Below are 27,001 nucleotides of genomic sequence, written 5' to 3' on the forward strand. Positions count from 1 at the left end.
ATATCCATTCCGCTTCAAAGATATTTTGATCGTCGTCGAAGATGATTAGATGAATCATTAGGAGAGCCATAGTGGTTCCCTCCTGAAAAAGGTTTAATTAAAAAAGCATTACCAAATACTATTAAGCGCTTTATTTGTCAAATTATTTGGACAACGCAGCAATATCAAGGATTTTTAAAATTCTTTTTGCAAGATGAAGTATTAATTGGGACCTTATTTTCCAATGGACTTGTGGCGATTGTTCAAATGTTATTTGTTTTTATGGACTTGCATTGCAGAAATGTTGGATTTCAAATCTTCGACTGTGGAAAAAAACCAATAAAATGAATAACAATTAAAAACATTTTCTTGTAAGGTTTTTGTAACTTATATTAGTTACTTACGTTAGGTAGTGTATGATCTGACTTAGAACTTGGTTATCATAAGCCATAAGACTTCTGGGTGGTGTTAAGAAATTCCTCACGGCTGTCCTGGTGCGGATTTCTTGCCTTTCTTTGTTAATGCTTTCATCTTGTTCAAAGTGCTTTTCATTTTATCCAACAACTTCCTCTTTTTAGCAACAACCGCTTTAAGTAATGCAACTGCGAGGCTCTACAATAATATCAATATGCAATTGTATTTTAACTAAAAATGTTTCCTTTTTTATCTTACCAATTCGGCCACAGATTTCCCAATGTTAGCAGGTAGTTTGTCAGCTTCCTGATTCTCATCTTGCTTACGAGCCATTTTGGATTACGATTTACAATATTTAACGACTCCTTTCCTTACTCACAGCAGAAATTGTAATTCGTTTCCAGTTCTGGCGAAAATTATTTTTTGACGTACAAAATGGCAGCCAACTTAGTGCTGGAAAACAGCAGATAGGTCGATGACGATAGCAACTACCTAACTTTCTGCACACTTATTGGTAAAAGATCTGTTGATGAGCGCGCTATTTAAATTTACACCAGTTTGAAATAATTATTTTCTAGTCAAAAAACACCGATACTCCAATAGTTTCTAAATCTTAAATTGGCAGAAAATTATTTATATATTATATGTATATAACATAACTTTGGGCGATCGACTCTGACTCTGGGCTTGTGAATCTGATCATGAATATAAATATCTACTTCTACATGTTTCACACCATTCAGCGAATCTAATATACCCGTTACTCTATGAGTATAACTGAAAGCTTTGACGTGATTTGTTTAAAAAAATGGTTCGTAACACTAAGCTTTGTGTGAGAAACCTTCTTTATTTAAAAAAATTAGACGGGTTAGATTTCTCTTGGATGAAAACGACACTTTTGTTCCCTAACTTCTAACAAACCGTGACCGCCAGCGGGGATGCAAAAGAACATGGCCTCCGCAGAGTTACCCCAACCTTATTGGGTCATCTCATGGTTCATTGATAAGCACGGCATTCCAAGCCACGGCCCACTTGTATGTGGGTTTGGGTTACGTTGGTGGTTCATTGCAAGAAGGTCATCATATTGAGGGCAGCGCTCAGCGGAAAATTCTTGCGGATGGCAGCGAAAGCAGATGGAAATGGTCGAGTGGGGAGTTTATTAGAGGTAGTCACTGTGAAAATCCGGTCAGTTGTGGAGCCATCGAGCAACGGGCAGGTCTCCGGTCTTGGTCTTTCCATTCGTAATTCTGGATTAAAACATGTGGCATTTGTGTTTGGTTCTTTTGGGACTGGCGGTAGTGTGCTTTGCGGATACCCTGGTTCAGCTCCATGTGAATCGCCCTTACAACGATGTAAACGAAAAGTTTGTCAGCTTCGCCGTTCGTCCGGAGGATCTGTACGATGCCCTGGATGGTAAGAACCGCAAGGCGGTGACCAATTTGGCCAATCTGCTGGGAGATGCGCACATAAAGTTTGTGGGAGATTTCTACTTCGCCAGTAAAGCGCCAACTAGGCTGCGAAATCCCACAAAGATCATTTGGAAGGGATTCAATCGGTGGTCGCGGTAAGTTGGGGGTGATGGCTTCTCCGCCGTTCTCTGATCATCTATCTGACTTTATATTTCGAAGGGCCGTAAACTGGACTATGATCATCCCGGTGCCTTATGCGCCCGATGAGTGGGACTCCATGCATACGCTGAAGATCCTGAACACTTCCTATATGGTTGGCATCACCGACTGCATCTGGCAGTTGGGCACAGACTTTGGCACCTCCAGGGCCAAGGACTACGTCCAGGAACTTCGAACTCTCAAACTGATGACGGATACTTTCAAACCGTATGTGGACGACTGGCAACTAATGGGAGCGGACATTTCTGCTGGAAGCAGTGCTGATGAGACCAAGAGATACGTAGATATGTCCAAGGATCTGAACACGGCATTTGGATGGACGCAGTAAGTAGTGAGATTGGAAGTGAATGTATTTACGAACATTATAGAAGCTTAAGATGTTAATTCTTAATAATTATTTTGTTCCAACTGTAGACCCGCGAACATGCTGCCCAAATCAAGTCTGGGAAGCTACTTGTACGACAGCGATCCTGCCCTGCGAACCCTTCAGCAACAGCGCGTTCCCTTGTGGCTGACTTTGCCGGAGGAGCGATCCTCGCAGAGATTGGTGGGCGACGAGACCACGGATGCCTTGCGGTGGGCCCAAACTATGGGAGATGCAGCCGCTAGTGGATTCGATGTGATATTTAAGCGGATGAACTTGGTGGACTTCGAGCGACCAAACTTCAGTCTGTATGTAACTGCTCTGTTCAAGAAGGTCATGGGATCAAGGGTGTTCCCAGCCCGACCTCTGAACGCCTTCGCTCCGAGCAACAAGCTGTATACCCATTGTGCAAATGCCGTATCCGGAGGATTGGCTTTCATGGTGGTCAATACGGAGGAACAGCCAACAACGATTACTGTGAAGAGTACCAGTAGTTTGAGCAGTAGCGAGATTTGGCAGTATGTGCTGACTGGCCATGATCAAAGGGTCCAGCTGAATAATGTCCGCTTGCACTTGAACACCACTTTGCGTCCTCTGATCAAACCCATTGATCCAACAAAGCCACTGCAACTGATCACGCCCAGCATGTCGGTGAGTTTCTGGGTGCTGCCCGATGTCAATCTGGAACACTGCCAGTTCACGGAGATCGAGGCAGGCGATTCGAGTGGGGAGTCCTCCAAGGAGAAGCGCCGATCATCCCGCTATAGTTCCGCCGATCGGTTACTCCAACGATTGATCGAGGAAACTGCAGTTGCCCGAGGCTCGGTGCAGAGTTCCATCAATCGCAATCGGAGATTTGTCGTTGATAAGGAGGAAACGCCACAGACCATGCTAGATCGACTACTGGACCATTTCAAGGATGACGGTCCGCTGAAGAGGGATGTGGTCGATGAAGCAGACAAGTCCAAAGATCAGGATATTAAACCTCATAAAGCTCTCGCCTGGCTGTATCAAGTGCTCGAGCAAACCCGTGACATGGGCAAAAAGCGGGAGAGACGCGACACATCCAGCTATTCCGGGCCATTCTTCTACAATCGCCAGGGTAAGAAGACAGCATTGACCAAGAAGATTACTGAGATCCGGAAGCCGGAAAAGAAGAACAAGCCCCTTTTCGACTTCGATGAGTTCGATGAGGAGAAGTTCTTCAAGCGCATTGGAGAGAAATCCGAGGAAACACCAACTTACACACGGCTTCCAGAGGGTGATGTCCACCTGAAGCACATCGAGACTGTGGATGGGGAGGTGGAAAACGAAGAGGAAGTTGAGCGGGAGGTACCAAAAAAGCGCAGGACCAAGTCCAAGAGTCAGCTTAAGATCATTCAAAGGGAGGACAAGGAGGATGAACAGGAGCAGGAACCGGAGCAAACAGAAGGGCGTCCCAAGTTGCGTCTACTGCCCACGGAGTTCTTTGAGGCCCTACCGGCTCCCAAGCAGAACAAGCGATTAAATCTGGGAGCCACCTTGAACTCACTGCTATTTCCGGAACCCTTTTCCAGCAAGGCCACCATGGCCAAGGCTAGTCTGTCCCAAAAAACCAAGTCTGTTGAAGAGCCCGAGGAGGATGTGCAACCGGTACCAAGTGCCAGAAGGCGTCACTCCAGGCTAGGTCACGTGGCCAACGACTTTTTGCAGGCCCAAAAAGAGCTCGGAAAGCATTTCCTCAGCCACATCAACGAGCATGAACACGAGTTTTCTCTAGGAGATGAGGGCATGCGTGAAAGTTCGCTGGAGACGGCAAATATCGGTAGGAAGTCCCTCACACAGGACCTTTTCGGAGGAAAGAAGGCAACGCCTACTCTTCAGTCTAAACTGCCTCAGAAGCCAGCCGATGAGGGTATCACCTCCTGGTGGGATTTGCCAGCTATGAGAAGGCGTCGTGCCGTACCTAACACCAATTCCCTGGCTGAACTGCCCTCCAATGCCATAGACAAGGCCGATCGCGATGAGATGATGCCGCTGGGAAGGTACACCTACTACGAGTACAAGACGGACCACGAGGCAGAGAAGGATGCCAGCCAGCCCAAGGAGGAAAAGGAATCCAAGATCATGAGGATCAGCAGCAAGAATTCGCTGTCCTCTGGTCGTAGTCTGACTAGCCTCTCCGAAAGCCTCGTGAGCACTGTGAAATCGAAGGTATCTCGCTTCATCAACATCATATCCAACCATATGAACGAATGGTACAACACCTTAACCAAGCACTTGCAAACGGATGCGGAAACCCAACGACCCCGCCGACAAAACAGCATTGAGAAGTAAAAGGATTTATCTTACCATATGAACTTGTTTAAGCTGTCACCATTAAAACCTAATGTAAATATGTATTTATGTTCAAGCATTATTGCATTCAAAGGAATTATATTTGAGCGATAATTCTGGGGGAATTATATTTTTCAAATATAAAAGCTATACACAGGACTAAGGCAACGAACTAGACGGGCTTAGACTAAGCTTGTTTTAGATTGTTGAGCATTCTCAATTGTACTTGTGAAAATGTCATCTCTATAATAAAATGGAATATACAAAGTATTGCAGCAGTTTTCTATTGGAATAGAATTGAATAGAGATATCTCAGTTAATGATATAAACACATTAAATAGAAAATAAAATAGATTTTAATCTGACTTGTTTATACAATTACCTGCAGTACTTTATATAGTAATAAAGTCTTGGTTATTAAAAAAGTTAGTTACTAACCATTATTATTTTCTACATAATTTCAAGCTCATTATTCGAGCTGCATAACTAGAAAAGAAACTTTGGGAAGCCCCCGACAGGTGGCGTTCTAGACACACTTTCTCTGAATCCACTCCCCAGATCTTTCTCTTACCATTGGTAACTATGTGGTTTTGCTCCCTCTCTGCTCGCTCTTTCGCTGCGAGTGAACCGTGCATGAAGACGGTCCCAAAGAGGAGCCCGGAAAGCCGCTTGGCTAACCTGTTGTTACCATGGCTATAAGTGCAATAACAAAATCAGCGCGACCACGGCATTACCAAACCGGTGGAGACGATCGCGCATTCTCCGCAGCCTCGGCTTTATAATCGGAATTCCGACTTCAGTCTCCGATTAGTCGTTCAAGGCGAAGGTTGTGGCACTAACTCTTGGATCCACCCATTCCGTTTCTCATCGCAGATATAGTCCAAAGTGCAGGTCAGCAGAAGTTGGAATAAATTATAGATCAGCCAACAGCCAAAACAGGTGAGTTTGCACTAAAATCTCGTCTCTGACTTGCAAAAGTTGGGAACAAAAGCCGAAAACGGGTCACTTCTAGACTTTTTCATACATCTAAAGATCTTGTTTCTTTTCGAAACTGCATTGTAGGGCGCGGTTCGGGGGGTTCTTAAATGGTGCATGCAAGCGTAACCAGAGCCAGTCTTCGAGTCTTGAGGAAAGCTCTTGGAAATCTTTGTGACGTGGACGGTGGGGGAAAAATCCAAGCAGAGAAGAAAAAACCAGAAACTCAAAACGACATGAAACTTCAGACTTTCTTTCTTTCGTTCAACCTTCTTTCGTTTGGGCTGTCAATGAACTTGGTTGAGTGTTACTTTTTTTTCGGCGTTTCATCATAATAAGCCATAATTACGCACATGTTTGAAAGTGAAAGTGTAAGTTTTCTCAACAGTTTTCGAAATTGATTTATTGACAGCCATCGATAAACGATTTGAGTTGTGAAAACCTTCGCCGACTAACCAATATCCCCAAAACCCAAAAACAAACTCGTTTTGTTAAGCCCTAAGACAATCGTCTGTCTGGCTTTCGCAGCCTCGGTTATTATATAATCTGATTTGCATGTTGACACCGATATATACACCTCGCATATTTGTAGGATGGGTTTAATCTTCGGTTGGCTGTCGACCGAGCACTATATGCGCGACATCTTCCTCATGACTTCAGTGGCCGCCATAGTGGCCACCCTGATGAGCATTCGGTTCTATCTGCGCATCACGGCGGGACGATGTTTCACCGAGGTAACGAACGCACCTCATCCAATCCCAGTAACCATGCTATCCAAAAACCAAGCCCCAGAATCGCGACACGACTCGAATAATTCGCACTTTATATGGCTGTTGCTCCCACTTCCGCTGCGAATTCTTTTCAGATCTTTTAGATGGGGTGCCATATACATACAAATGAATAGTTTACAAAAACAGTATTCAATACGACCTTAGGCTTATTAATCGGTCAGAACTTTTACAAATTTTGTATATTCATATGAATGCGAACTACTCAGATAAACATTACCGTTCCATAATTGAAAATGGTACAGAAAATGGTATGGAAAAACCCCATATAATTAAACCGATTCTGTAGCATGTCAAGCATTCCGACTATGGAAATCTTTTAACTATATATGAAATCACCGCTAGGAAAACTTAACGTGTTTCAATCTTGTTATTACATTGGTCAGTTGTGACGCGTCGACTTAATTACAGCTTAAATTAGATACCTTCCGAGAGGCGAGATACGTCACAGCTCTGAGCTACGATTACCACCTGACCGAACACATTGTTCGTATCCCACAAAACATCTAAGCTTCGGTATCTCGGTTACAATCTGCGAGATCGCTTACCTCTGATTCACAGAAAGCTCTCAGCACTCGAATGGCAATTAAGCGACCCGTTAATGGGTCTGAAAACTAAGATAGCTTCCGTTCCAGACGAACTGCGATTACTGTGACTGTCACCAAGCGCCAACTAATTACTATTGTAAACATATTTCCGAACCGCCCTCGTCCAATTTTGCGATCGCAGCGCCGTATTATATGATTAACCTCCGACATTGATTACAGACAAAGATGGAAGGCAAGACAGTCATTATCACAGGCGCCAACAGCGGAATTGGCAAGGAGACGGCCAAGGATCTGGCAGGACGTGGAGCCCGCATCATCATGGCCTGCAGGAACCTGGAGACTGCCAATGCAGTGAAGGGTAAGTGGGTCAAGACAATATATTACATTATCATATTACATATGATCTTTTATATTAAATACTTAAGTTGTTATTACTTATCATAAGAAAAGTATCTTAAAATATGTTGGCGTTGCAGTAGACACGCTTATATTTATTACTAACGGCATTTTGTCATTAATTGTTGATTTCCCACAGATGAGATTGTCAAGGAGACGAAGAACAACAAGATCCTAGTCAAGAAACTGGATCTGGGCTCCCAGAAGTCCGTCCGTGAGTTCGCCGCTGACATTGTGAAGTCCGAGCCCAAGATCGATGTGCTGATCCACAATGCCGGCATGGCTCTGGCCTTCCGCGGACAGACGAGTGAGGATGGCGTGGAGCTGACCATGGCCACCAATCACTATGGACCCTTCCTGCTGACGCATCTGCTCATCGATGTACTGAAGAAGAGCGCGCCGGCTCGCATTGTCATCGTAGCCTCGGAGCTGTACCGCCTGTCGTCGGTTAACCTGGCCAAGCTCAATCCCATCGGCACCTTCCCGGCTGCCTACTTATACTACGTGTCCAAGTTTGCGAACATCTACTTCGCCCGGGAGCTGGCCAAGCGCCTGGAGGGCACCAAGGTTACAGTGAATTTCCTGCATCCCGGCATGATCGACTCGGGCATTTGGCGCAACGTACCCTTCCCCCTCAACTTGCCCATGATGGCCATCACCAAGGGATTCTTCAAGACCACCAAGGCCGGCGCCCAGACGACTATCTATTTGGCCACATCCGATGAGGTGGCCAATGTGTCTGGAAAATACTTCATGGACTGCAAGGAGGCCACCCTCAATGCTGCTGCCCTCGACGAGGAGAAGGGTCTTAAGATCTGGGAGGAGTCCGTGAAGATTGTCAAGCTTACGCCCCAGGATCCCAAGATCTAGACAAGTGTCTGCCAACGCACAATTTACTGATTTACTTGTTCTTTAGGGGAGAGTTTACTGTAGCCTAAGTTTTCTCAATAAAAATGATTTTGTATAATTAAACGATGCTCGTTTTCAAAATGATATTTTTGCTGTCAGAAAAAAAGCAGATAAAATCCCTGACTATATATATTACAAAGATTTTGATTGTTATATCCGTTACTCGTGAGTAGAAGGGTATACTAGATTCGTTGAAAAGTATGTAACATAAAGTATATATATTCCTTATCAAGATCAATAGCCGAGTCGATCTTGCCATGTCTGTATGAACGTCGAGATCTCAGGAAGCTAGAAGGTTGAGATTAAGCCTAAAGATTCTAAGGACAAGTTTTTGACCCATGTTGCCACGCCCACTCTAACGCCCACACGCCGAACAAAACTGGCATACCCTCACTTTTGAAAAATGTATCGATATTTTTTTTACATTTTTATTTGTCTTGTAAATTTCTGTCGATTTGCCACGCCCTTTCTAACGCCCTAAAGCCACCAAACCGGTTACGCCCACTCTCTGGAACAATTTTAAAATTTTTGTCTCATTTTATTTCCTATTTTCTATCGATATTCCAGAAAAATTTTGAAATTTCGCGTCTGATAGACGCGGAACTCGACCATAGCATTCTTTCTTGCTTTTTATATATTTTGCTATTATTTATATAAGTTAAATCAAAACTTCTTTAGTCCTGTTTTTAATGAGGTATGTGTATATAACTACAGCAACAGTTAAGAATATCTTTTAATATGAGTACTTTTTCCTTATAATCATAGTAATAATCATAATAATCATTACAGATAAGCCAAACAGGTTCACCCTAAAAATTAACAGCCTCTGTAAGCTATAACAGCACGTTCTGTTAAAAGCTGATGTAATAATAATTTTAAGTATGGTCTAGAAATTATCTGAATTTGGGATAATTGTTTTAATTCAGCTGATATCCATCCTGGATACTCCGTTTCAAATTTGTTTCATGAGAATTGTCGAAAACGACAAATCACAGCGCCAATCGGGTGAAGCAAGGTAACCCGATACAAATGGAGAGGGGAGCAGAATCGGGGAAAGGCCGAAAAATTCTCACACAAAGTTATGTCGGACTCGCTCACCTGTTGAGGAGGACCAAGGGGGTGGATGGCAGGAGGACTCCCGGGGGACTCCGCCGACATGCATAATCTGATAAAATTGCAGTCGCATCCTTTGCGCGCTGTCACCACGCCTGTTTCAGCAGAAACGGAGGGTTGCGGTTGTTCGCTTTTGCGTAGATTGCCATCAGCTCCTCGACGGCACGTGACTTGCCCAATGATGATGATAGTGCCGATCGGTGGCTAATAATATGTTAAATGGCGTAATTGAAATTTAATATTTATCCAAAGGATAATCATTTGCGGCTCACCAAAATGGCATTAAAGATAGCGAAGCGTGCGGCACCGCAGATAATTGAAGGACCAAACGCCCCTTAAAATTCGCTACTGTGAGAAACCTATAGATCATCAATCGGAACTTCTCACAGGATTTGTTTGCGGAGGTGATGCCCTAATAAAAAAAACAAACAAAGAGTGCGTTTTTACTGCTGCATTGGCTTGTATCTGTCACCCATAGTAGCAACTTTATTGATAAGATACGAGTAAACTGGCAACGAACCCTTCTGGTACCGAAACCCCCTTTTGTTTTTGTTTTCCAGAAAGTATCGCCTTACAAATTCAATTTGGCGCGCTTCATTCAAGTGTACTCACATCCAGAAGGACGAAAAGACATTGTTGTGGCCAAGTTCAGTTTGTAATTCAAGTAGTTGTCTCCTTTTCTTGGGGGAGTCCTGCGACCGTACTTGTATCTACTTCTTACCCTGGGTTTTTAATAAGTCGCGCGCATTTAATAAGCTGGCTTAGGTTTTTAATAAGAAGTGGGTTATGCGACAGTCCCGATCCCGATCCCGAGTCGTCCAGCTGTCAGGACAGCGGTTCGTCCTTCCCCATCCTGTCCGGCAAATGTCAACTGGCAACGGCTGCGCCTGTCACGCGGTCATCGATACTCTCCTCGGGAGCGGGGGCGTCGCTTGTCGGCCCAATTGCACTCACAGATGTCCCAAGCACTCCAGTTCCAGAACTCTACAGTTCCTACTAAGTCATATCATAGAAACCATATAGAAACCATCACCAAGGAAGTTGTCTATATCAATGGGGGGTGTTATTCATAAGTTAAAGGATCCTCTCAGTAAACCTAGTTACCAAAAAAAAAAAAAATAATAAAAAATTAGGAAATGATAACTTTATGTTCCCATTGAATTGATTAATATAAAAACAGAAGTTAGCCACTTAAATTCAATTATTTGTATTAAATCTTAACTTTTCTATCGTTTCTTAATACAAATTTATAATTAGAGGTAACTTATGTTTAAATACTATTCATAAGTTTCATCAGGCATTCCAATTACAACAAACTGATAAGTTCAAGGATATGGCATTCGATGGAATTAAAAGTTGAAGGTGTGGAACATTTCTATAATTCACGGCACTTAAGATTAAATTATTTATTTTCCTAGTTTTCCTTGTTTTACCTTATTTTATGGTAGTAGGGCTCTAACCCCAGGACTTGTTTATAATTTTGTTATTTTTTGTTTATTTATGTATCAAAGTTAGGCGCGCTTAATGACAACTAATTGTTAGTCTATGATTGAGCAGGCAGCTCCTCCCCCTTCCAGTTGACCCAAGTTGGTTAGCTCATTTTAGCCGGCATGGCAGCTAATATGACCGATTGGCATTAACATGTTGAATGACTTGAGTGGCAGCATAAAAGCAAAGCGCAGCCCAAACCAGGAGAAGCCCCATCGGTGCAGCCCGAAAAGTATTTCATTGATTTTAGAAGCCTCGCCAATTCACAACGGACTACAGAGGCGGCGAAGGCAAAAGAAATGAAATGAAATGAATTGAAATGAAATGAAATGTGCTCGAACCCGAAATGCAGAATGAAAATGAGTGAAATTTGCCTCGCTGGTTGCTGGTGGCTACATGGGAAACGCACGCAGGGATGGGCAGCATCATGTCCTGTGGCATTGTTAGTCAATTGAAATGCGAAAAACAAACACCAGCTAGCAATGAGCCTTCTGGCAAACAAATCCACGTGCGATGATAAGGTGGTTGATGGGCTGGTGTGATAACAGGTCCTTCGAAGAGGGTGTGCTCGAATATGTTTACCCTGCGGCTTAATTTGTAGCAAATTCTTGAATTCTTGAATTGCGGTCAATCGAGAGAAGGGAAGCAGTTTGATCAGCTGACACCTGAACGCACCACCTGAGAGAAATCCGGCTAATTGTTATTGATACCCCCGGATTGCCGGGCTACCAGCTAGCAGCTCAAGGAGCGGATCCTAATCCGTTCTGGCAATCGGCAGCAGAGACAACAGGCTCATGTCCTTAGCCAAGTTGTTGACATGAAACTGATACTTGAGGCGAAGTAAAAAAAAAAATATATAAAAATTGAAAACTGGTTCGGATCTGCTTAGACTGTGGATCTGATTTTAACACACACGACGCTGGCTGGGCTTGACCTGAAATTCCCATCGATAAGGTAAGGCGATATGGGGGATATAGCTCGATACGTATGCGATCATTGCAAGCCTTTGCACTCAACTGATTTTGTCAATTGGCGGCGAATTCGATTTCGGGCGTGTGAACCAGGAGATCGATCCGAATTGGGGTCTCTTTATAGCATTATATCTATAATATATCTTAGCTAAATAAAGCTGAGTTGTGCTTAACACATCTATTTCATAATTTCCCTTTGCTTTTCCATCTGGCCTGCGATTTATTCCATGCTTTTTCTGCTGCGACCACAAATCGAACTATCAAATAACATTCAAACTATTCACGATTGTCGTCGGCCGGCGACAAGAGCATCGATCGATTGGCAGTCGTCATTGGCCGGGCTACAATTGAGAATCAGCGCCGGAGATAGAGATTCAAAGATACACGCAACAGAAGCAGATACACACGGCCAGATACAAGCTGCAGAAGCAGTCAGGGGGTTGCCGGCCGACTTGGCCGATGGACTGCCTCACTTAACCACAAAACAATGGAGCGAAGGAAGCAGAATGCCGACGAAGACGATCAATGGTTGGCAAGTCCGTAGCAACTGCCCCTCCCGCATCCCGCACTCAGAGACCCTTTACACTGCGAGAAAATTCCCAATTTAATGTGTGAAATACTTTATTTCCAATATTTCTTGCTATACTATAATAATATTGTTAACTAATAATCCCTATAGTACTTTATACCTTTATTTTAAGAAATATAGGTATATAATAATATGTTATATTTCAAAAATATCCACTAATCCTCTTCTTATCAAATAGTTTCAAGCGATTCTAGTAGTTTCATTTGATAGAAGTGTTAGCATATAGTATTATAACTAAAATGTATCTAATATCTACATATATAGTAGGATTAACTTCAAGTTGATGTGATGTCCTCTTAAGAATTTGGCAACAATCTGTGAATTCTGCACCTCTAGATTTTAAGGAAAAGGGACATCTTGTATTATATCTTATATCCTTACAAGTGAAATAAGGATACTTATTGTGAAATGAAAGCAACATTATTTAGACGGCCATAGATTTTGAAGTGAAACATTCTAGAGCATATATTGCTTGCTAGTGATTATTTCTCGAAGTGTACTCTTTTTTCTCCCCGCCTCGTGGGTATCTGGTGTCGTCGAGCTGTAAGATATTGGGTGACAAATAAAAACTACTGAAAACTGCTGCCGATGTAGCTGGCCACGTATGAATGGGCCTGAAACTCGGACTGGGCGGGATCGGCGGCGGAGGAGGGTGGCTTTGGATATGGATGAGGATATGGACGTGGAAGCAGCAGAGGGGAGGGTAGTAGCCGCAAAAGCCGGCAGACGGAGCGCACTGGTTGGCCAACAACGATGACGGCAGCGTTGTTGTGGTGGTGGATGGATGGATCTCAGGAGTGGGCATGGGATATAGTGCCGGATGGCTTGGTGTGGGTATATGGTGTGGTATGGGTTTGGTATTGGAGGAGGGGTGCTTCGAGCAAGGGTCTCTCGAGTGTGTAGTGCTGCGTACTTGTGTCATTATAGCCGAGCAAAGTGTGAGTGCGAGCGAGATTGTTGTTGCCGTTGTCTTTTGCGCCCTTTTGTCGCTTGTTTATAATTAAGTGAGTATGTTTTTTTGCGCCCTGCTGCTTCTTCCTCTGCAGTTGTCGGTTGTCGGTTGTCGCTTTGCTGCCGCTCTGCCAATCCGATATATCAGTCGATTTTGGGCCGAGGTGCCTCGAACCGAACTGCAACTGACAATTAGTCGCCGTCTTATGCTCCTCGCCAAAAGTCGCTTCTTGCCCCGCACTCGAAAAATCGAAAACTCAAACTAAAACTTGCACAACGGCTCCACAGCGACAACCGTATAAAATTCTAATCGGAAAACAACGATCGTGTGTTACTACTCTAAATACTTAATCCTCAAAAAAAATAAAAGTTGCAAAGATATTTTGGAAAAAAACGTTGAAATTCTATTTGTGATCTTGGATCTTGGTATCATGCCATTTGTGGATGTATTCAAAAGGTGAAAACTTTTACGGAGTGCAAGTGTGAATAAGAAAATAAAAATCTAAAATCTGCAATATAAAAATATATATTAAAACGGTCTATTGCTCAATATCAAGTATTTTCAAATAACAAGGATATTTTCCACACTCTAAAGAAACAAAGGAATACAACTAATTTTATTTAAAATAAAACAAGATAACCGCTACTATTTAATTAAAATATCTTAATGATCGAAAACGTCAATTTTTAAGAGCTCACTAAGAAAATTTTTTGAATTTTGATCTCATTAAAAAACAAGAATTTACTATAATTCGCATTCTTAAACTGATTAAATAGCAGTGTTAACTTTTTGCTTGTTTCGAAATAAAAGTTATTGTAATTTTAGTATAATTATTTTAGTCCTAACATTAATGAAACATGAATTAAAACGCCTTATCTTCATCCTGTCAAATGTTTGGACGTCTATTAATTTTTATTCATTTGTACAATCGAATTGAAATCTATTCAATTCAATAATTCAATATTTCTTTTATATTTAGAGAAGAAGAAACGGCATATAAATATGTGTATCTAATTTTGAATTAGTTTTCGAACTTTATTTAAAACAATCTTTAAACACTTTATTGAAAATATATAAAGATTAGATTTGATAATGATATTTGATTGATATTTTCCTATTTAATATTACCTAAGATGAATAAAAAGTGAATCTCAATCAGAGTTTACCAATAATGTTCCGTCATCGCCTTGCAGTTGGAAATTAACGCATCAAGATGAAGCGTAGGAAAAGCAGGAACAAATGCGCGACTGCTGAGCCCAAACGTTCCAGAACTGGAGTCATGTCATGGGATTGTTATATAAGGGTTCCAAACTCCTGAACACAATTCTGGGTGAGTGAATCGGAAGCACCATTGCACAGATATGCAGATACAGCATATAGTATTGTATTGAACACACGGATGGAAAGTCGCGAGTCGAGAGAGCAAAGCAAATGGCGGTCTCTCGATTTGTGTATTTGTGTGTGTGTGTGTCGAGGGGCGGAGCTAGTGCGCACAGTGGTTGTCATGGGAGCGAAAATGTATCCATGAGATACGCACTGCTGGCGAGCATCTCTGGCGTACTTCCAGTGATTTTCATGCTGTTTTTTTTTGGCTGCGCAGATTCCCTGGAAGATCAAGAGGGTGGAGCTATGTACATATCGTGCGATGTCTCAAACGGCGGTCCTGTGGAACCAGAGACGGGCTATGTGCCCAACAATCCCCTGTTCGGCCTGGCGCTGGACAGCCCGCAGGTGAGTCCTGGAATCCCTTTTTGATTTCGCCTCAATATCTCCGGAAATCTTCGAGCGTTCGGTTGTGCTTGTTTCGTGGGAAGAACTTAGCTCAAATCTGTGATATACCTAAACTATTGTCATTTTTCTGTCCAGGAAATAGAACCCAATTCCGAAATTGTGCTTATTTCAATTTGCTATCGGTAACTGAAAAAATCAGACAGTTTTGTACTACGAAGTTTATCATTTTCGTTTTTAAAGTAATCTATTACATTTTTAACCTATACGAATTTTAATAGCCTAGAAAACCGTTCCTTATGTTATAAAATTAAACTCTCCGCAGAAGTCAGTATTAGAATGTAAAAATAGTTGAAATTTACCTAATGTTTCCACTATCTATTTTGTTTAAATTACTTATTAGTACTAACTGAATGTATTTCATAACCGGTTCAATCTCCATTTCCGTTTCCGCTCGTGCAGCAAGATTGCGCCGCTTCCTGCGTCGGCTGCCTATCCTGCCAGGGCAGCACCGCCCTGCCCATCTCCTCGCTCACCAGCAGCGACTTCGACTGCGGCGGCTGTTTCGATCCCACGATTGGAGTGGGCGTGGGCATCGGTGGCGGCCACATCCAGATCAGCACGACACCGCCGGCGAGCAGCGGCAACGGGAGCAGCAATAACGGTGCCGGAGGAGGCTCCTCGGCGAATCACGGCTACTGGAGCACCGACGAGATGGCTTCCACGTTTCCCGGCCTGCCGCCGCTGGACATCGATCCGCTGCCCAGTCTGTTCCCATTCTCGCCCTGCGGCGCTTCCTACAACTTTGCCGCCGGCAATCCGCACCAGGCCGCCTCACTCTCCTACACAGTGCATCCGCACCAGATGCTCATCTCGCCGAACTCCCACAACCATGGCCAGATGCACTCGCAGCACCAGCAGCACCAGCACCAGCAATCCCAGGTCCAGGCATCGCACGTAGGCAACTCGCTCCTCCAAAGCAGTGGTGGCAACAATATCGGCAGTAATGGTGGAGCCGGTGTAGCGGCTAACGCTGCCAGTTGCTACTATGAAACCAGTGCTGGAACGGCTGCACCACCTCCTCCTCCGGCGGCAGCCATGTATCCCAGCATGAGCGTGAACGTCAGCATGAACATGACCATGCACCATGGGTACGGTGCCGGAGATGCCGGCGGCGTTCCGATGCAGTGTTCCCAGATGAACTGGACGCCACCCAGTAACTCCACTTCGGCGGCCGCAGCAGCAGCGGCGGTAAATGTGCTATACCCACCGCTGCTGAGTCCCGGTCACTATCCTGCCTCGGCCACGTATTCCTTTACGGCGGATTTCCGGGCACCGGCTCCCACGGGTCTGGGCGCCCTGCCATCGCTGACAGTGGGCGAAAAGGAATCGGCATCGCCGCCGGCCAACTCCTCTTTGGCTGGCTATTATCCCACGGGGGTGGGCAATCAGGGATACACACCGCCCCACAAAAGTCCCACCAGCTATCAGGCAGCCGCCCTGGGCTTGAGTCTATCTGCCTTCGAGGACGAGGAGGATAGCAACGAGGATCTGGACGGAGATGAGGGCAGCAGTGGCGGCGAGATGAAACCCAATCTGTGCCGGCTGTGCGGAAAGACATATGCCCGACCTAGCACGCTCAAGACCCATCTGCGGACGCATTCCGGCGAAAGACCCTATCGATGCCCCGACTGCAACAAGAGCTTCTCGCAGGCCGCCAACCTGACGGCCCACGTACGCACACACACCGGCCAGAAGCCGTTCCGCTGCCCCATCTGCGACCGGAGATTCTCGCAGAGTTCCAGCGTCACCACGCACATGCGCACCCACTCCGGCGAGCGGCCGTACCGCTGCTCCTCCTGCAAGAAGTCCTTCTCCGACAGCAGCACCCTCACCAAGCACCTGCGAATCCACAGTGGCGAGAAGCCCTACCAGTGCAAGCTCTGCCTGCTCAGGTGAGTCCGGGATGGGGACATGCTCACACCTCTCTTCCTCATTCCTAAACGAACGAAAATGGTTTTGCTTAACGTAAAAGATCTTAAAGACCTTTAAGGCTTTAAAGATAGTTTAATAATTTCTATTGTTTCAATATAAAACTAACTACTTGAACATAACTGAGTCAGTTTCAAACTTATAAAAAGGAAAACCAAAGATAATATGTATCAAACAAATAGAAAAAGAATTGTTTTCGAAAGATTTTCAACTTTAAAGAACTCAAAATAAGGTATTAAATATCTCAGATAAAATAATAAATGTGTATTAAAAAGATGAAAATTACCCCTCAACAAGCCTTAAGCCCCCAACGAGCAGTCCTGGAAGGATATACATCGAGTTAATTGCTTTTTTGGACCATCCACAGATTTTCGCAGTCGGGGAACTTGAATCGGCACATGCGCGTCCACGGCAACAACAACAGCAGCAATGGCAGCAATGGGGCAACCGGAGTTGGTGGAGAGTCCTCCACCGGCAGCGGAGGCGGTGGTGGCAACAGCCTGCTCACATGACAAAAGCCAAGGAGTGCAGGAGGTTTCCAGCATTACCACCCCCCGCACACCCACCACATGCGTCACCAGCACCACGCCCATCACCATCACCACGCCCACATGGGTAACTACGACTACGGGAACTACAGCATCGGCGATTACACTCCACCCGGAGCCACACAAAACTATTCAGGGTATTATTTCTGCGCACTCAACAAGGCGCCCAAGTTCGAACGTTTCTATTAGGGCCTGAAATCTGGGAGATCCCATCCGGATGAGGAACCTAAACGGAGGAGCACTCAGTGAACTATCCGGGGATAGTCACTCTATCGCTGATAAATACAATAATGTATATGCCATACTTAACCTTGCTGTAGACAAATAATTTGGGTTCCTGATAAATTGAAATCCTAATTGAACCTAACGATGTAATAATACTCATAACCCAAATCCGCATCCAAATGCAGTTAAAAATGCTCAAACAATACAAATCTGAGGAATCGCGGAGAATCGAACAAACGTAGGCGTAAGAGCTGCACTGTACATACTTATACATACTATATTTATTATATTCGCCTAGCCTAATATGCATTGAATCCAAGTTAGTTCATCCATTAAATAAGGTAGTTGAAAACACGCATAAATCTATTCCAAATTAGCCAACGAAATAGGATGTAAGTCGGATATGAGTACGAATCATAAGACCAAACAACACAGCAGCACCCAAAACGAGAATATATAAATTGGAATTGCCAAGGCATGAAACCCATAAACACCTGTACACGAATATAGTTGTCCTAAGCTTAAACTAGACGTAGATGTAAGACAGGTGCTTTGATCTAAGCCAATTTTTGCGTATATAAAGAAAATAATAAATATACGAAATTTAAATACAATAACTAATTGATTAAAGACTTCAGCCAACCAATTGCAACAATTGAAATATTATATAATTTAAGTAGGGAATTCAAATGGCTTGACATTTAAACAATATTATCCACTAGGTAAACGGCTTCTGTGTCACCTCCGCACACCAGACGACTTCTATGCACATCGAAGGAGTTGATGGACTTGCGAATGTTACTCAGCACTCCCTCTACATCCACCAGGGAGCGAACACGATCGCCAGACAACCAGGGGCTGTGTCCGTCCTTTGTATAGTCGCTCCCGAGAACTTTGTTCTCTGACCACATCCACACCTCGCCACCTTCTGCGGCGGTGAACAGTTTGCTGGGATCCTTTTGGTGGAAGCCTATCTCGTTGATGGGACTTTTGTGGGCGCTGAGATAGGATGCGGGATAACTAAGGTTTCGCATATCCCAGACGGTTATGGAACCCTCTTCGCTGCCGCAAAGTAGGATATGTTGCTGCATCGGATGCTTGGCAAGGGACGAGACAAAGTTCGACTTGTCATCCCGGGAGGCCACCATAAAGGTGGCCTTCGGCTGCGCTTCAGTGGCCACTCGGCCATCCAGCACTCGGATAACACCCATCCTATTGGCAGTCACCAGTTCCTGCTGGCTGATATAGCAAATGGAAAAGAGCGCCATGCTGTCCGCCTCAATCTGTCGCTTCACCTGGCGCACATTTTCCACGGAGACGATGCTTACACACCCATCCTCGCCTGCTGTGGCGATATCCGTGCCGTAAGTAGAAAGATCGGTGCAGGGAGCGGGCTCCTGACTGCGTTGGAAGCAGTGCAGACGTCCCGATCGAGACGTTCGTTGCATCTGATCCTCCTCCACGGCTCGATGGACGTTAAACACGCTGAGATGACCTTGTTTGGTATTAAAATATACATTTATTCAGCTTAGTTTAGGATTGCTCGCACTTGAAACTAACCATCTGCACAGCTCACAGCCAGCGTGTCCTTGTCGACAAACTCCATGGCGGTCACATCGTCCTCCATTCTTACCTTGTCCATGCAACGCGGTATCTGGTCCACATCCGAATCCGTGGCGGTGGCATATTGGTTCGATTGGAGCCGCCAGAGGCGCACGAAGTTCTGGTCCATGTCCCAGCTTCCAGTGACGAACCGTTCGCTCTGCTGCAGTTCCTCCGGCAGCCAGCGCACTTGGGACACCTTCTCGGATATGTAGTGCGTGGAAACGTTTGCAAAGGACATATTTTCGCGGTATTTAGCAGAGGATTTGCGATGTAAACAAAATAATGCGGCTTTCGAGTTAAGTGTGACCAGAGCAAAAAGATCGCAATTTATCTTAGCGGGAAAATTAATCTGGTATCTATAATGGGCAGGGCTGGAAACAAAAATACCAAGCCAGCAAAAATATTGTGTCCCCCTGTTCCAAACTCCACCGTTCCTCCATCGCCGCACATACCGAGTGCCACAGTATTTTTCCGTACTGTGGTATTTACGAGCGCCTACCCCTCTATATTTTTGGCGGGAAACAATAGTAAACAAAGCATTTAAGAAAACGGACAAGCAACGCGGGTTATGGAAAGATATTTAACAAAAATGCCCATCAAATCAAAAGCAAATGAAGTTCCCAAGAAAGTAGGCTAATACACAATTTCATGCAGGGATGAAAACTAATTTAAAAGTATTTGTAGGAGGCGTTTGCCAAAAAGGAGACTCCCAAAGTGGCAAGGAAAGCAACAAAAACGGATACTCCAAAAGAGGTTGGCATATGTGTATTATTTAAATTTATTATTTACATTTATTATTTAAAAAACTGGAACAAGTAGGCTACTGCATTTTTCAAAACTACGAATCGTTCTTTGTATATCGTAAACAATAATAACTATATATATTATTTTACCCGATTAAAACTTGCAGTTGAAAGATAAAGAAAATGCTGGAGATGATAATACGCCCAAGCAAACAAAAGGAAGACCCGGCAGGCCGGCTGCCAAGCGAAAAAATCTGGATACTCCAGATGTGGTAAGCAACTAATGATATATTAAGTTTATATTGTGATTAAGCACTAACTACTTTATAGAAAGACGAGAAGATAGCGATGGAGGAAGAAAATCCGCCCAAGCGCCGTAGTTCCAGGCTGACCAGAAGCACTCGTTCAATGGCAGAGGATGGGTCTCCATCACCGGAGAAGGAGAAGCCCGAAAAGCTTCCATTTATTAAATACAAAGGTGCTATCAAGTACTTCACAGAGAGCCAGGATATTGCAGCATCTGCTGACGATGTCTTGTAAGTCAAAGAGTTAACTTATCACTGCTAATTAATAATGTGCGTTGAAAAACTAAACGTAGGCAATGGGTGGAAAAGCAGAAAGATGACGTAGTGCCCATGGCCTTCGACATGGAGTGGCCCTTCTCTTTCCAAACAGGACCTGGAAAGTCTTCCGTCATCCAGATATGCGTGGATGAAAAGTGCTGCTACATATACCAGCTGACTAATGTGAAGAAACTGCCTGCGGCCCTGGTGGCCCTAATCAATCATCCCAAAGTGCGATTGCATGGCGTGAACATAAAGAAGTTAGTTATACAAAGGAAAAATCCATGTGGATAAATAAAATCTGTTATTTTCCAGCGATTTCCGAAAGCTGGCACGTGACTTCCCCGAGGTTACAGCCGAACCACTGATAGAGAAATGCGTGGACTTGGGTCTTTGGTGCAATGAGGTCTGTGAGACCGGCGGGCGCTGGAGCTTGGAGCGATTAACCAACTTTATAGCCAAGAAGGCCATGGACAAAAGCAAGAAGGTGCGCATGAGCAAGTGGCATGTCATTCCGCTGGACGAGAATCAACTGATGTACGCCGCCATCGATGTCTATGTAAGTTGATACTTACTTTAGAAAAAAGAAAGAAAACTTAGTCTTCTTTTCAGATTGGCCAGGTTATCTATAGGGAATTGGAACGCCGCGAGAAGGTCAAGATTAAAAATGAAGAAGAGTTCAAGGAAAAGAACGGAGATGCTGCCTTTAAAGCAATGAAAACATTGGGAGAGACATTTCTGACCAAGATCAACGAGGTGACTCTGTAGCTTTTCTTAGAAGTTTCAGATATGCCATCTAATTCCTTTTACCTTCTTTAATATTTTCGCCTTTCATTTATTTTCGGGAGTTTTTCTTAGTTTGATTTGTTACCAACGTGCTGCAAAATAATTGTTACATTTAATATTGCTATCCAATTCGATTATTGATTTGGATTAACATTTATAGAATTGTTTATACCTAAATGTACAAACTATAAACACTTTTTGATGCATTGACTTTGATCGGAACGAAATTTTACTAGTACTATACATTTTTGCATGAATTATTTACCGATCCTAGTTGTTTTACAAATTCCCTTAAAATTATATTAAGAATATACAGTTTTCTACATTTTTCAACTTGCAATAAATTTTAATTTTGTAAATTCGCATTAAACACTTTTAATTACTTAATGAACACAGTTGGAGCTGCCCGTGGAGGAGGCGTCACTTGAATTGCGGTCGCCGGGTGCCGATGGCCTCCAGTTTCCGCTTGAGCAGATCGTTGTCCAGATCGATCTGGCGCTGATTCTTCTTCCGGTTTACAGCAGCGCTGGTGAGTCGCGGCGCCGGAGGTGTCTGTCGCTGTATGACATTTTAAAGGAAGAGGTTTAATATTGGACAGAAGTTCTATTATGTACTCACCTTCTCGGGCCCATTGATCTTTATACTACTGGTGCTGGCCTTGATCGTCGCCGTGGGCTTCACAGTCATCATCTTGCGCAGAAGAATCTGATTCTGGCGCTCGATCTCGCGCACTTGGGGATTCGTAAAGCTAAAGCTTTTGCGCCCAAGGTTTTTATAGCTATGCAGATGGATAGTTTTTAGTTTTATATAATATAGATTGTAATATATTGTAATTAACTTACTTAATCTTATCATTGGAGCAGCGGGAACGCGATACATTGATTTGATACTCGCAACCGCCGCTGGTGAAGGTGCTTGGAGTTCCGCTAACCGCTCGCCTGTTGAACTCCATTGGTTTGCGCTGTTGTGGATGCCTCATGAGTCCATCGCCCTGGCCACATTCGTCTACGAGGTAGCCTTCGCCCATTCCCATGTCCAAGCCGACGTTCGATGCCAGGTCATGTGGCAACTCGTGACCCAAATCCAGTTCCTGCTCGTGTTCGATTAAATCCGCTTCCGAGGGACATCTGCATTTGGGTCTGAGTAGCTTGGAAGATCGCGTCGTGAGTAGTGCCTCTTGAGAACGCTCCATCCGCATCCTCAGGGGACGAATTCCTCCACCCAAGCTCCTGGCACTGGTCATAGTCGTTTCCGTCATCGATGACATCTCGGATTCAGTGTCACCGCGCCTGTCACTACGTTGCTGCAACATTTCCGTGGCCATGGCAAGCTGTTCGAAGGCTTGGCTATTTGGCGCTCCTCCATTGATCTGGAACGACTTCATGATCAATTCCGACATCTGGGTCATCTGCTGCTCCAGGTACCGAACCCTAGCCAGATCGGGCTGTGATGTGGGCAACGAATCACAACTATTTAAATGTGCATTGTGCTTAGCCATGTGATCTTCTATTTGATCTTCCGGTTCTTCCTGCTCCTTTAGCGATTCCTTTGTAGTAACTGGTTGCTGTTAGTAGATGTTTAATTATATGTAGTGAGATATTATCTAATCCATTACTTACCTGCTTTCGTAATCTGGGAGACTCCGCTAAGGTGTTGTCTGTTTCGTCTCCTGCTGCACACATGGTGGCCACACTGTGCTCACTACTGTTGTCACTGGCATCCACCAGCGAAACAATGTCCTTCTGGGCCGGTGGCATCTCCTTCTGGACCGGCTTTTCGCACACAGCTGTTACAATTGGTTCATCCTCCTCCAGCTGCTCCACTTCCACATCTGTGCCCTCATCCTCGTCGCTCTCGTCGGCGGATTGACGACCCATGGATCCATCGCTTTGGGCGTCGTCTTCGTCTCCTGGAATTTCTTCCTCCTCTTCTTCGATTTCCTCGACTTCAGCATCCTCGTCATCATTCTCGTCATCATTTTCGTTATCATCCTCGTCATCGATCTCGTCATCATCCTCGTCTTCACCCTCGTCCTCATCCTTAACCTGGGAATGGGCACTGCCTGGCATCAGAGTGCGCACCGAGGGCGTCTCATCCTCCGGAGGCGTGTCCATTCGCAGAATTAGTTGATTTACCTCGGCTACCGTCTTGGTGATGACCACTTGGCTTTCGTCATCGGAGGAGGAACTCAGGTAGGACACCATTCGGGCGCCCAACTGGCGACGGGCGTGTGGCTGTGGGCGCGATGCAGTTTGCGGATTAAGACTGAACTCGGAAATAGTCAGCTCCTGTAGAGGAGGACTTACGTTGCCGCTAAAAAACTCGGCTTTCACATCGCTCTCGCTTTGGGTGTCGCTCTCCTCCAACAGAAGAGCGTCACTTGGATTTGACACCTCTGGCTCGATATACTCAACCTCTTCTTCCTCCACCTCCACCTCCGACTCCGAGTCCTCCTCGAAGGACTCCTCTGCATAGGACTCTTCATCTGAGTGTTCTGCAGCCCCTGACATCCTGTACGCTTATCCTTCGTCGGTTTTCTGATTATGTTCCTTTCGTCGTTTGTGTTGTATTTTGTTTTTTGGGGGATTAGCGTTGTCACCCGTGTGTTTTTCTGTAGTTTGTACTGAGAACTGCCGAAACTCCTAGGGCGTTCAAACTTTGAATTTTGATTTCAGCTTGAGTAGTTGCTATTTGTTCACTGAGTTTGATTTTGCAGCCATTTCGATGCGCTCATATGATTGACACCTTTGCGCCCACATTGGGGCAGGTGCTCCTCCATCTCCGGTCTACCCCAAGTTGGAAAAACTGTGCGCGCACCGCGCTTCTCGGCTCAACTTTGACTCCTTGGTTGCCTTGCGGTGGCGCTGCCAACCGTCGACTGGAGCTCAGGTGAGCGGAGTCCGCATGCCCACCACTACCCCCTCGTCGCAGCAGCACCCACCACTTGACACCTGGGCACTTATTTATTCTAGCCAGCGGTTGTCCTGGACAACGGAGCAGGCGCAGGCGGTTTGTTGTTGGTTGCCTCAGCAGCACTTTGCCGGCTTTTGTTGCGTTAATTATGGAAAACACTGAATAAATCAACCAACAGCACTAGCAATTGGTATAATTGATATTTCAGAAACAATTCAAAAGTTATACAAAAAGTGTTTTAAACATACAGCTGAATTATTTTTTAAAGAACCGGCTTTAAGCTGCGAAACCTTAAACACTATCCAGCAAGGATATAAAATATTGATTTTATTTTAAATATTACTTTTTTATTAGTTTTAGTATTACAAGTTTAAAGCCCAATGATTCATATGCTTAAAAGTTAAGAAACAAACAAAAACAGTTATAGAATTTGAAAATTGGGTTTTCTAACTTTGGCCTAAATTTATTATAAAGTGTAACAACAAATTCTGAACAAGAAATTTCTAATAATTAATAATATTTATTAATTAATATGACAATAATAATATAAATCTTGGTGAATTTTCTGTTTTCTACTTAGCAAACTAAACCATTATTTCTTGCTATGCACTTTCAAATATCTTAAAAAAATAAGAATTCCCCTTAGCTCCATGTGGCGCCGCCTCTGTGCTCAGGAACTTCCGCTCCAGCACCTTCTCTCCCTCGCTCAGCGACTCCATTCTCGGGTTATTTTCTCTCAGTACCTCTCCCGAAATCTGACAGTTGAATGAAAGGCGAAGCGGCGTCGAAATCCGCCGCCTGCCAGTTGCAAATTGTAAATATTGCGAGCGGCGATGGCAGTGCTCCCGAATCGCTGCTCCGAATCCTCTCCAGAGTCATGTGGCCAGGCGGCAGTGCGCATGGGCGTTGAGAGTGGCCCCCTCGTGGGTACGATTCCCCCCTGGATTTCCACGCTTTGAGCGAAGCGGCTGCTGTTGGCCAGCGGGCAATTCATTTGGCCAAGAAGCTTCGTGGCGTGCGGGCGTGTTGCTGAGCCGGAAAATGCGCGCGTAAACCGTGATAGATGTGTGTGAAAATTGTGGCCCGCAACGGGAAAATTGGCAGAGCAAACCAGCAAGTGTGTAGCGTGCCATGTGCCTGTGTTTGTGGAGTGCGTGAATGAAGTGGCACGGTATCGTAGCGGAAATCGTTTGCTGGCCCATCGACTGGCCAGCCAGTGCGGGTAATTAGCCTGGCTAAGAAAAGTCAACAACTAGGCCAACTGAATAACCGGTGCCAAGCCCTCCAAGCGTCAACGGCTTTAAAAACGCTCACGAAAGAAACGAGTGGAACGTGCGGCGTATACGCAATATGGGCTTGTTAAATCCAGCTCAAGAGTGTAATAGGCGGCGTATACGCAATCTTGGCCAGCTTTAATAAACGCAACATACGGCGTATACGCAATAACCAGGCAAATTCTGCTTCCATTCGCCGTTTTAGTTGTTTAATCAATAGCAAATAGTTGAGGGAAGTTTCACTTTTTGGCAGTCGCTCTCGCCTTTGTCCTTTGCATGCGTTGATGTTCCTTTGCAACAGTCGCCTAAGTAATTGCAAATTGCGTGCCGCAAGTTTACAAGTTATTTCCGTTTCCTCGCTCGCTCGCTCTCCCTCTCTCTTCCGCGCCCCATCTCTCTTTTCGGGCTGCAGCAATTTGGCTAAGAGCTTGCGACGACGAAGGGGGCTGCGGGGGCGGCTAGGTGGGTCAAAAGGCGCAGCCACACGACACCAGCAAACAGCCGCAGCCGCCAACCCACAATCTGCAACCTACAACCTGAGACCTCCGACTCGAACCACCAAGAGCCGCAGTCAATGCGGCTAGACCGAGAGCTCCAGCTCCGGCATCCGCAAGTCTTGGCACGGAAAGGCTTGGCCATGGTTGGATGGAAACACATCCGTTAAGCCGCCAAATACCCTGTAGTCGCAAAGAGTTGTGGTAGAAATAGCACTGCGTTCAACTTAATAGCTATAATTAGTAAAACAGATGTGTTGCCAAAATGTTGTGAATAACAGAAATGAAAAAATAGTGAATCGCCGTCGGATTTTTCATTCGATTTACGAACCACATTGTTTATTTAGTTTTTTTGTTACCTTCAGCAGCCTGATGTTTTTACTCAAACAAATTGTTCTGCAAAACAATAAAATATAAAACATAAATAGCTCGGTCATCATTTTTTGAAGGAAATGAATTTAATTAATTTATTATCATTTTAATTGATGCATCCTACGTGCAACAAACTTTGCTTTTGCTCGCTAAATCATTTTGCGGTTGTGGCTCGAATGTTCAGTGAAAGCGAAATGCGATAAAGTTTACCATTTAAATAGCCTTTTTTATGGGCATTTCAGTTTACTTTAATTGTTAACCAAAATAAACTTGTATATTTGATAGGGTTTTGAGTGCCTTGGTTATTTTTATAGTTCCCATATATCAA

The 27,001-nt window shown here is 44.5% G+C and overlaps 7 protein-coding genes and 1 long non-coding RNA gene across 12 annotated transcripts in view; 5 read left to right on the top strand and 3 right to left on the bottom strand.

Annotated features, from left to right (window-relative positions):
• Window positions 1-116: 116 nt before the first annotated feature.
• On the bottom strand, window positions 117-838 carry LOC116801526. The gene is made up of 3 exons (XR_004362073.1): window positions 652-838; window positions 384-591; window positions 117-302 (listed from the first exon to the last, which is right to left on the bottom strand). It is a non-coding gene; the product is annotated as an uncharacterized LOC116801526 (long non-coding RNA).
• Window positions 839-1,599: 761 nt separating this feature from the next.
• On the top strand, window positions 1,600-4,766 carry LOC6613761. The gene is made up of 3 exons (XM_032722509.1): window positions 1,600-1,957; window positions 2,022-2,345; window positions 2,436-4,766. Exons 1-3 carry the CDS (start codon window positions 1,653-1,655, stop codon window positions 4,699-4,701), a joined length of 2,895 nt encoding a protein of 964 aa, XP_032578400.1. The 5' UTR covers window positions 1,600-1,652; the 3' UTR covers window positions 4,702-4,766.
• Window positions 4,767-5,494: 728 nt separating this feature from the next.
• Window positions 5,495-8,380, top strand: LOC6613763 (retinol dehydrogenase 14). 2 transcript variants are annotated; one of them, XM_032722203.1, is made up of 3 exons: window positions 5,495-5,640; window positions 7,232-7,370; window positions 7,548-8,380. In XM_032722203.1, the coding sequence occupies exons 2-3, from the start codon at window positions 7,238-7,240 to the stop codon at window positions 8,276-8,278; spliced, it is 864 nt and encodes a 287-aa protein (XP_032578094.1). In that variant the 5' UTR covers window positions 5,495-5,640; window positions 7,232-7,237; the 3' UTR covers window positions 8,279-8,380. The 2 variants fall into 2 exon arrangements, with proteins under 2 accessions (XP_032578094.1, XP_032578093.1); XM_032722202.1 differs by lacking the exon at window positions 5,495-5,640 and adding an exon at window positions 6,255-6,410.
• A 5,195-nt stretch (window positions 8,381-13,575) lies between these two features.
• On the top strand, window positions 13,576-18,458 carry LOC6613765 (protein glass). The gene is made up of 5 exons (XM_002038198.2): window positions 13,576-13,886; window positions 14,624-14,760; window positions 15,031-15,161; window positions 15,621-17,113; window positions 17,518-18,458. Exons 2-5 carry the CDS (start codon window positions 14,715-14,717, stop codon window positions 17,660-17,662), a joined length of 1,815 nt encoding a protein of 604 aa, XP_002038234.1. The 5' UTR covers window positions 13,576-13,886; window positions 14,624-14,714; the 3' UTR covers window positions 17,663-18,458.
• A 111-nt stretch (window positions 18,459-18,569) lies between these two features.
• Window positions 18,570-19,766, bottom strand: LOC6613767 (nucleoporin Nup43). The gene is made up of 2 exons (XM_002038200.2): window positions 19,484-19,766; window positions 18,570-19,418 (listed from the first exon to the last, which is right to left on the bottom strand). The coding sequence occupies exons 1-2, from the start codon at window positions 19,764-19,766 to the stop codon at window positions 18,625-18,627; spliced, it is 1,077 nt and encodes a 358-aa protein (XP_002038236.1). The 3' UTR covers window positions 18,570-18,624.
• Window positions 19,767-20,038: 272 nt separating this feature from the next.
• LOC6613768 (Werner Syndrome-like exonuclease) lies at window positions 20,039-21,953 on the top strand. The gene is made up of 7 exons (XM_002038201.2): window positions 20,039-20,156; window positions 20,213-20,281; window positions 20,439-20,543; window positions 20,602-20,807; window positions 20,870-21,094; window positions 21,150-21,393; window positions 21,447-21,953. Exons 1-7 carry the CDS (start codon window positions 20,097-20,099, stop codon window positions 21,600-21,602), a joined length of 1,065 nt encoding a protein of 354 aa, XP_002038237.2. The 5' UTR covers window positions 20,039-20,096; the 3' UTR covers window positions 21,603-21,953.
• Window positions 21,954-21,978: 25 nt separating this feature from the next.
• LOC6613769 (protein hemingway) lies at window positions 21,979-24,494 on the bottom strand. 3 transcript variants are annotated; one of them, XM_002038202.2, is made up of 5 exons: window positions 23,927-24,492; window positions 23,240-23,854; window positions 22,463-23,184; window positions 22,239-22,398; window positions 21,979-22,178 (listed from the first exon to the last, which is right to left on the bottom strand). In XM_002038202.2, the coding sequence occupies exons 1-5, from the start codon at window positions 24,128-24,130 to the stop codon at window positions 22,041-22,043; spliced, it is 1,839 nt and encodes a 612-aa protein (XP_002038238.1). In that variant the 5' UTR covers window positions 24,131-24,492; the 3' UTR covers window positions 21,979-22,040. The 3 variants fall into 3 exon arrangements, with proteins under 3 accessions (XP_002038238.1, XP_032578027.1, XP_032578026.1); XM_032722136.1 differs by having other exon boundaries at window positions 22,463-23,166; window positions 23,240-24,494; XM_032722135.1 differs by having other exon boundaries at window positions 23,240-24,493.
• Window positions 24,495-25,517: 1,023 nt separating this feature from the next.
• The window catches only part of LOC6613770 (patj homolog), a 29,272-nt gene continuing 27,788 nt past the window's right edge, over window positions 25,518-27,001 (top strand). For both annotated transcript variants that reach the window (XM_032721721.1, XM_002038203.2), the window contains exon 1: window positions 25,518-25,755. The gene's annotated coding sequence lies outside the window, so the exon portion shown is untranslated. The remainder of the gene's footprint in view (window positions 25,756-27,001) is intronic.

Source organism: Drosophila sechellia, chromosome 3R (assembly GCF_004382195.2).
Source record: "Drosophila sechellia strain sech25 chromosome 3R, ASM438219v1, whole genome shotgun sequence".
Lineage (NCBI taxonomy): Eukaryota > Metazoa > Arthropoda > Insecta > Diptera > Drosophilidae > Drosophila > Drosophila sechellia.

Bases quoted from the DNA above. Each gene is read 5' to 3' on its own strand.
- LOC6613769 (XM_032722135.1), bottom strand. From the start codon at position 24,130: ATGTCAGGGGCTGCAGAACACTCAGATGAAGAGTCCTATGCAGAGGAG. The intron at 23,185-23,239 runs GTAAGTAATGGA...ATCTACTAACAG, and splicing joins CTCCCAGATTACGAAAGCAG to CAACCAGTTACTACAAAGGA. The intron at 22,399-22,462 runs GTAAGTTAATTA...CCATCTGCATAG, and splicing joins TGCTCCAATGATAAGATTAA to CTATAAAAACCTTGGGCGCA.
- LOC6613767 (XM_002038200.2), bottom strand. From the start codon at position 19,766: ATGTCCTTTGCAAACGTTTCCACGCACTACATATCCGAGAAGGTGTCC. The intron at 19,419-19,483 runs GTTAGTTTCAAG...ATACCAAACAAG, and splicing joins GGCTGTGAGCTGTGCAGATG to GTCATCTCAGCGTGTTTAAC.
- LOC6613768 (XM_002038201.2), top strand. From the start codon at position 20,097: ATGGAAAGATATTTAACAAAAATGCCCATCAAATCAAAAGCAAATGAA. The intron at 20,282-20,438 runs GTTGGCATATGT...TAAAACTTGCAG, and splicing joins AAACGGATACTCCAAAAGAG to TTGAAAGATAAAGAAAATGC. The intron at 21,394-21,446 runs GTAAGTTGATAC...TCTTCTTTTCAG, and splicing joins ACGCCGCCATCGATGTCTAT to ATTGGCCAGGTTATCTATAG.
- LOC6613761 (XM_032722509.1), top strand. From the start codon at position 1,653: ATGTGGCATTTGTGTTTGGTTCTTTTGGGACTGGCGGTAGTGTGCTTT. The intron at 1,958-2,021 runs GTAAGTTGGGGG...TATATTTCGAAG, and splicing joins GGATTCAATCGGTGGTCGCG to GGCCGTAAACTGGACTATGA. The intron at 2,346-2,435 runs GTAAGTAGTGAG...TTCCAACTGTAG, and splicing joins ACGGCATTTGGATGGACGCA to ACCCGCGAACATGCTGCCCA.
- LOC6613765 (XM_002038198.2), top strand. From the start codon at position 14,715: ATGGGATTGTTATATAAGGGTTCCAAACTCCTGAACACAATTCTGG. The intron at 14,761-15,030 runs GTGAGTGAATCG...TTGGCTGCGCAG, and splicing joins ACTCCTGAACACAATTCTGG to ATTCCCTGGAAGATCAAGAG. The intron at 17,114-17,517 runs GTGAGTCCGGGA...GACCATCCACAG, and splicing joins TGCAAGCTCTGCCTGCTCAG to ATTTTCGCAGTCGGGGAACT.
- LOC6613763 (XM_032722202.1), top strand. From the start codon at position 6,270: ATGGGTTTAATCTTCGGTTGGCTGTCGACCGAGCACTATATGCGCGAC. The intron at 6,411-7,231 runs GTAACGAACGCA...CATTGATTACAG, and splicing joins CGGGACGATGTTTCACCGAG to ACAAAGATGGAAGGCAAGAC. The intron at 7,371-7,547 runs GTAAGTGGGTCA...GATTTCCCACAG, and splicing joins GACTGCCAATGCAGTGAAGG to ATGAGATTGTCAAGGAGACG.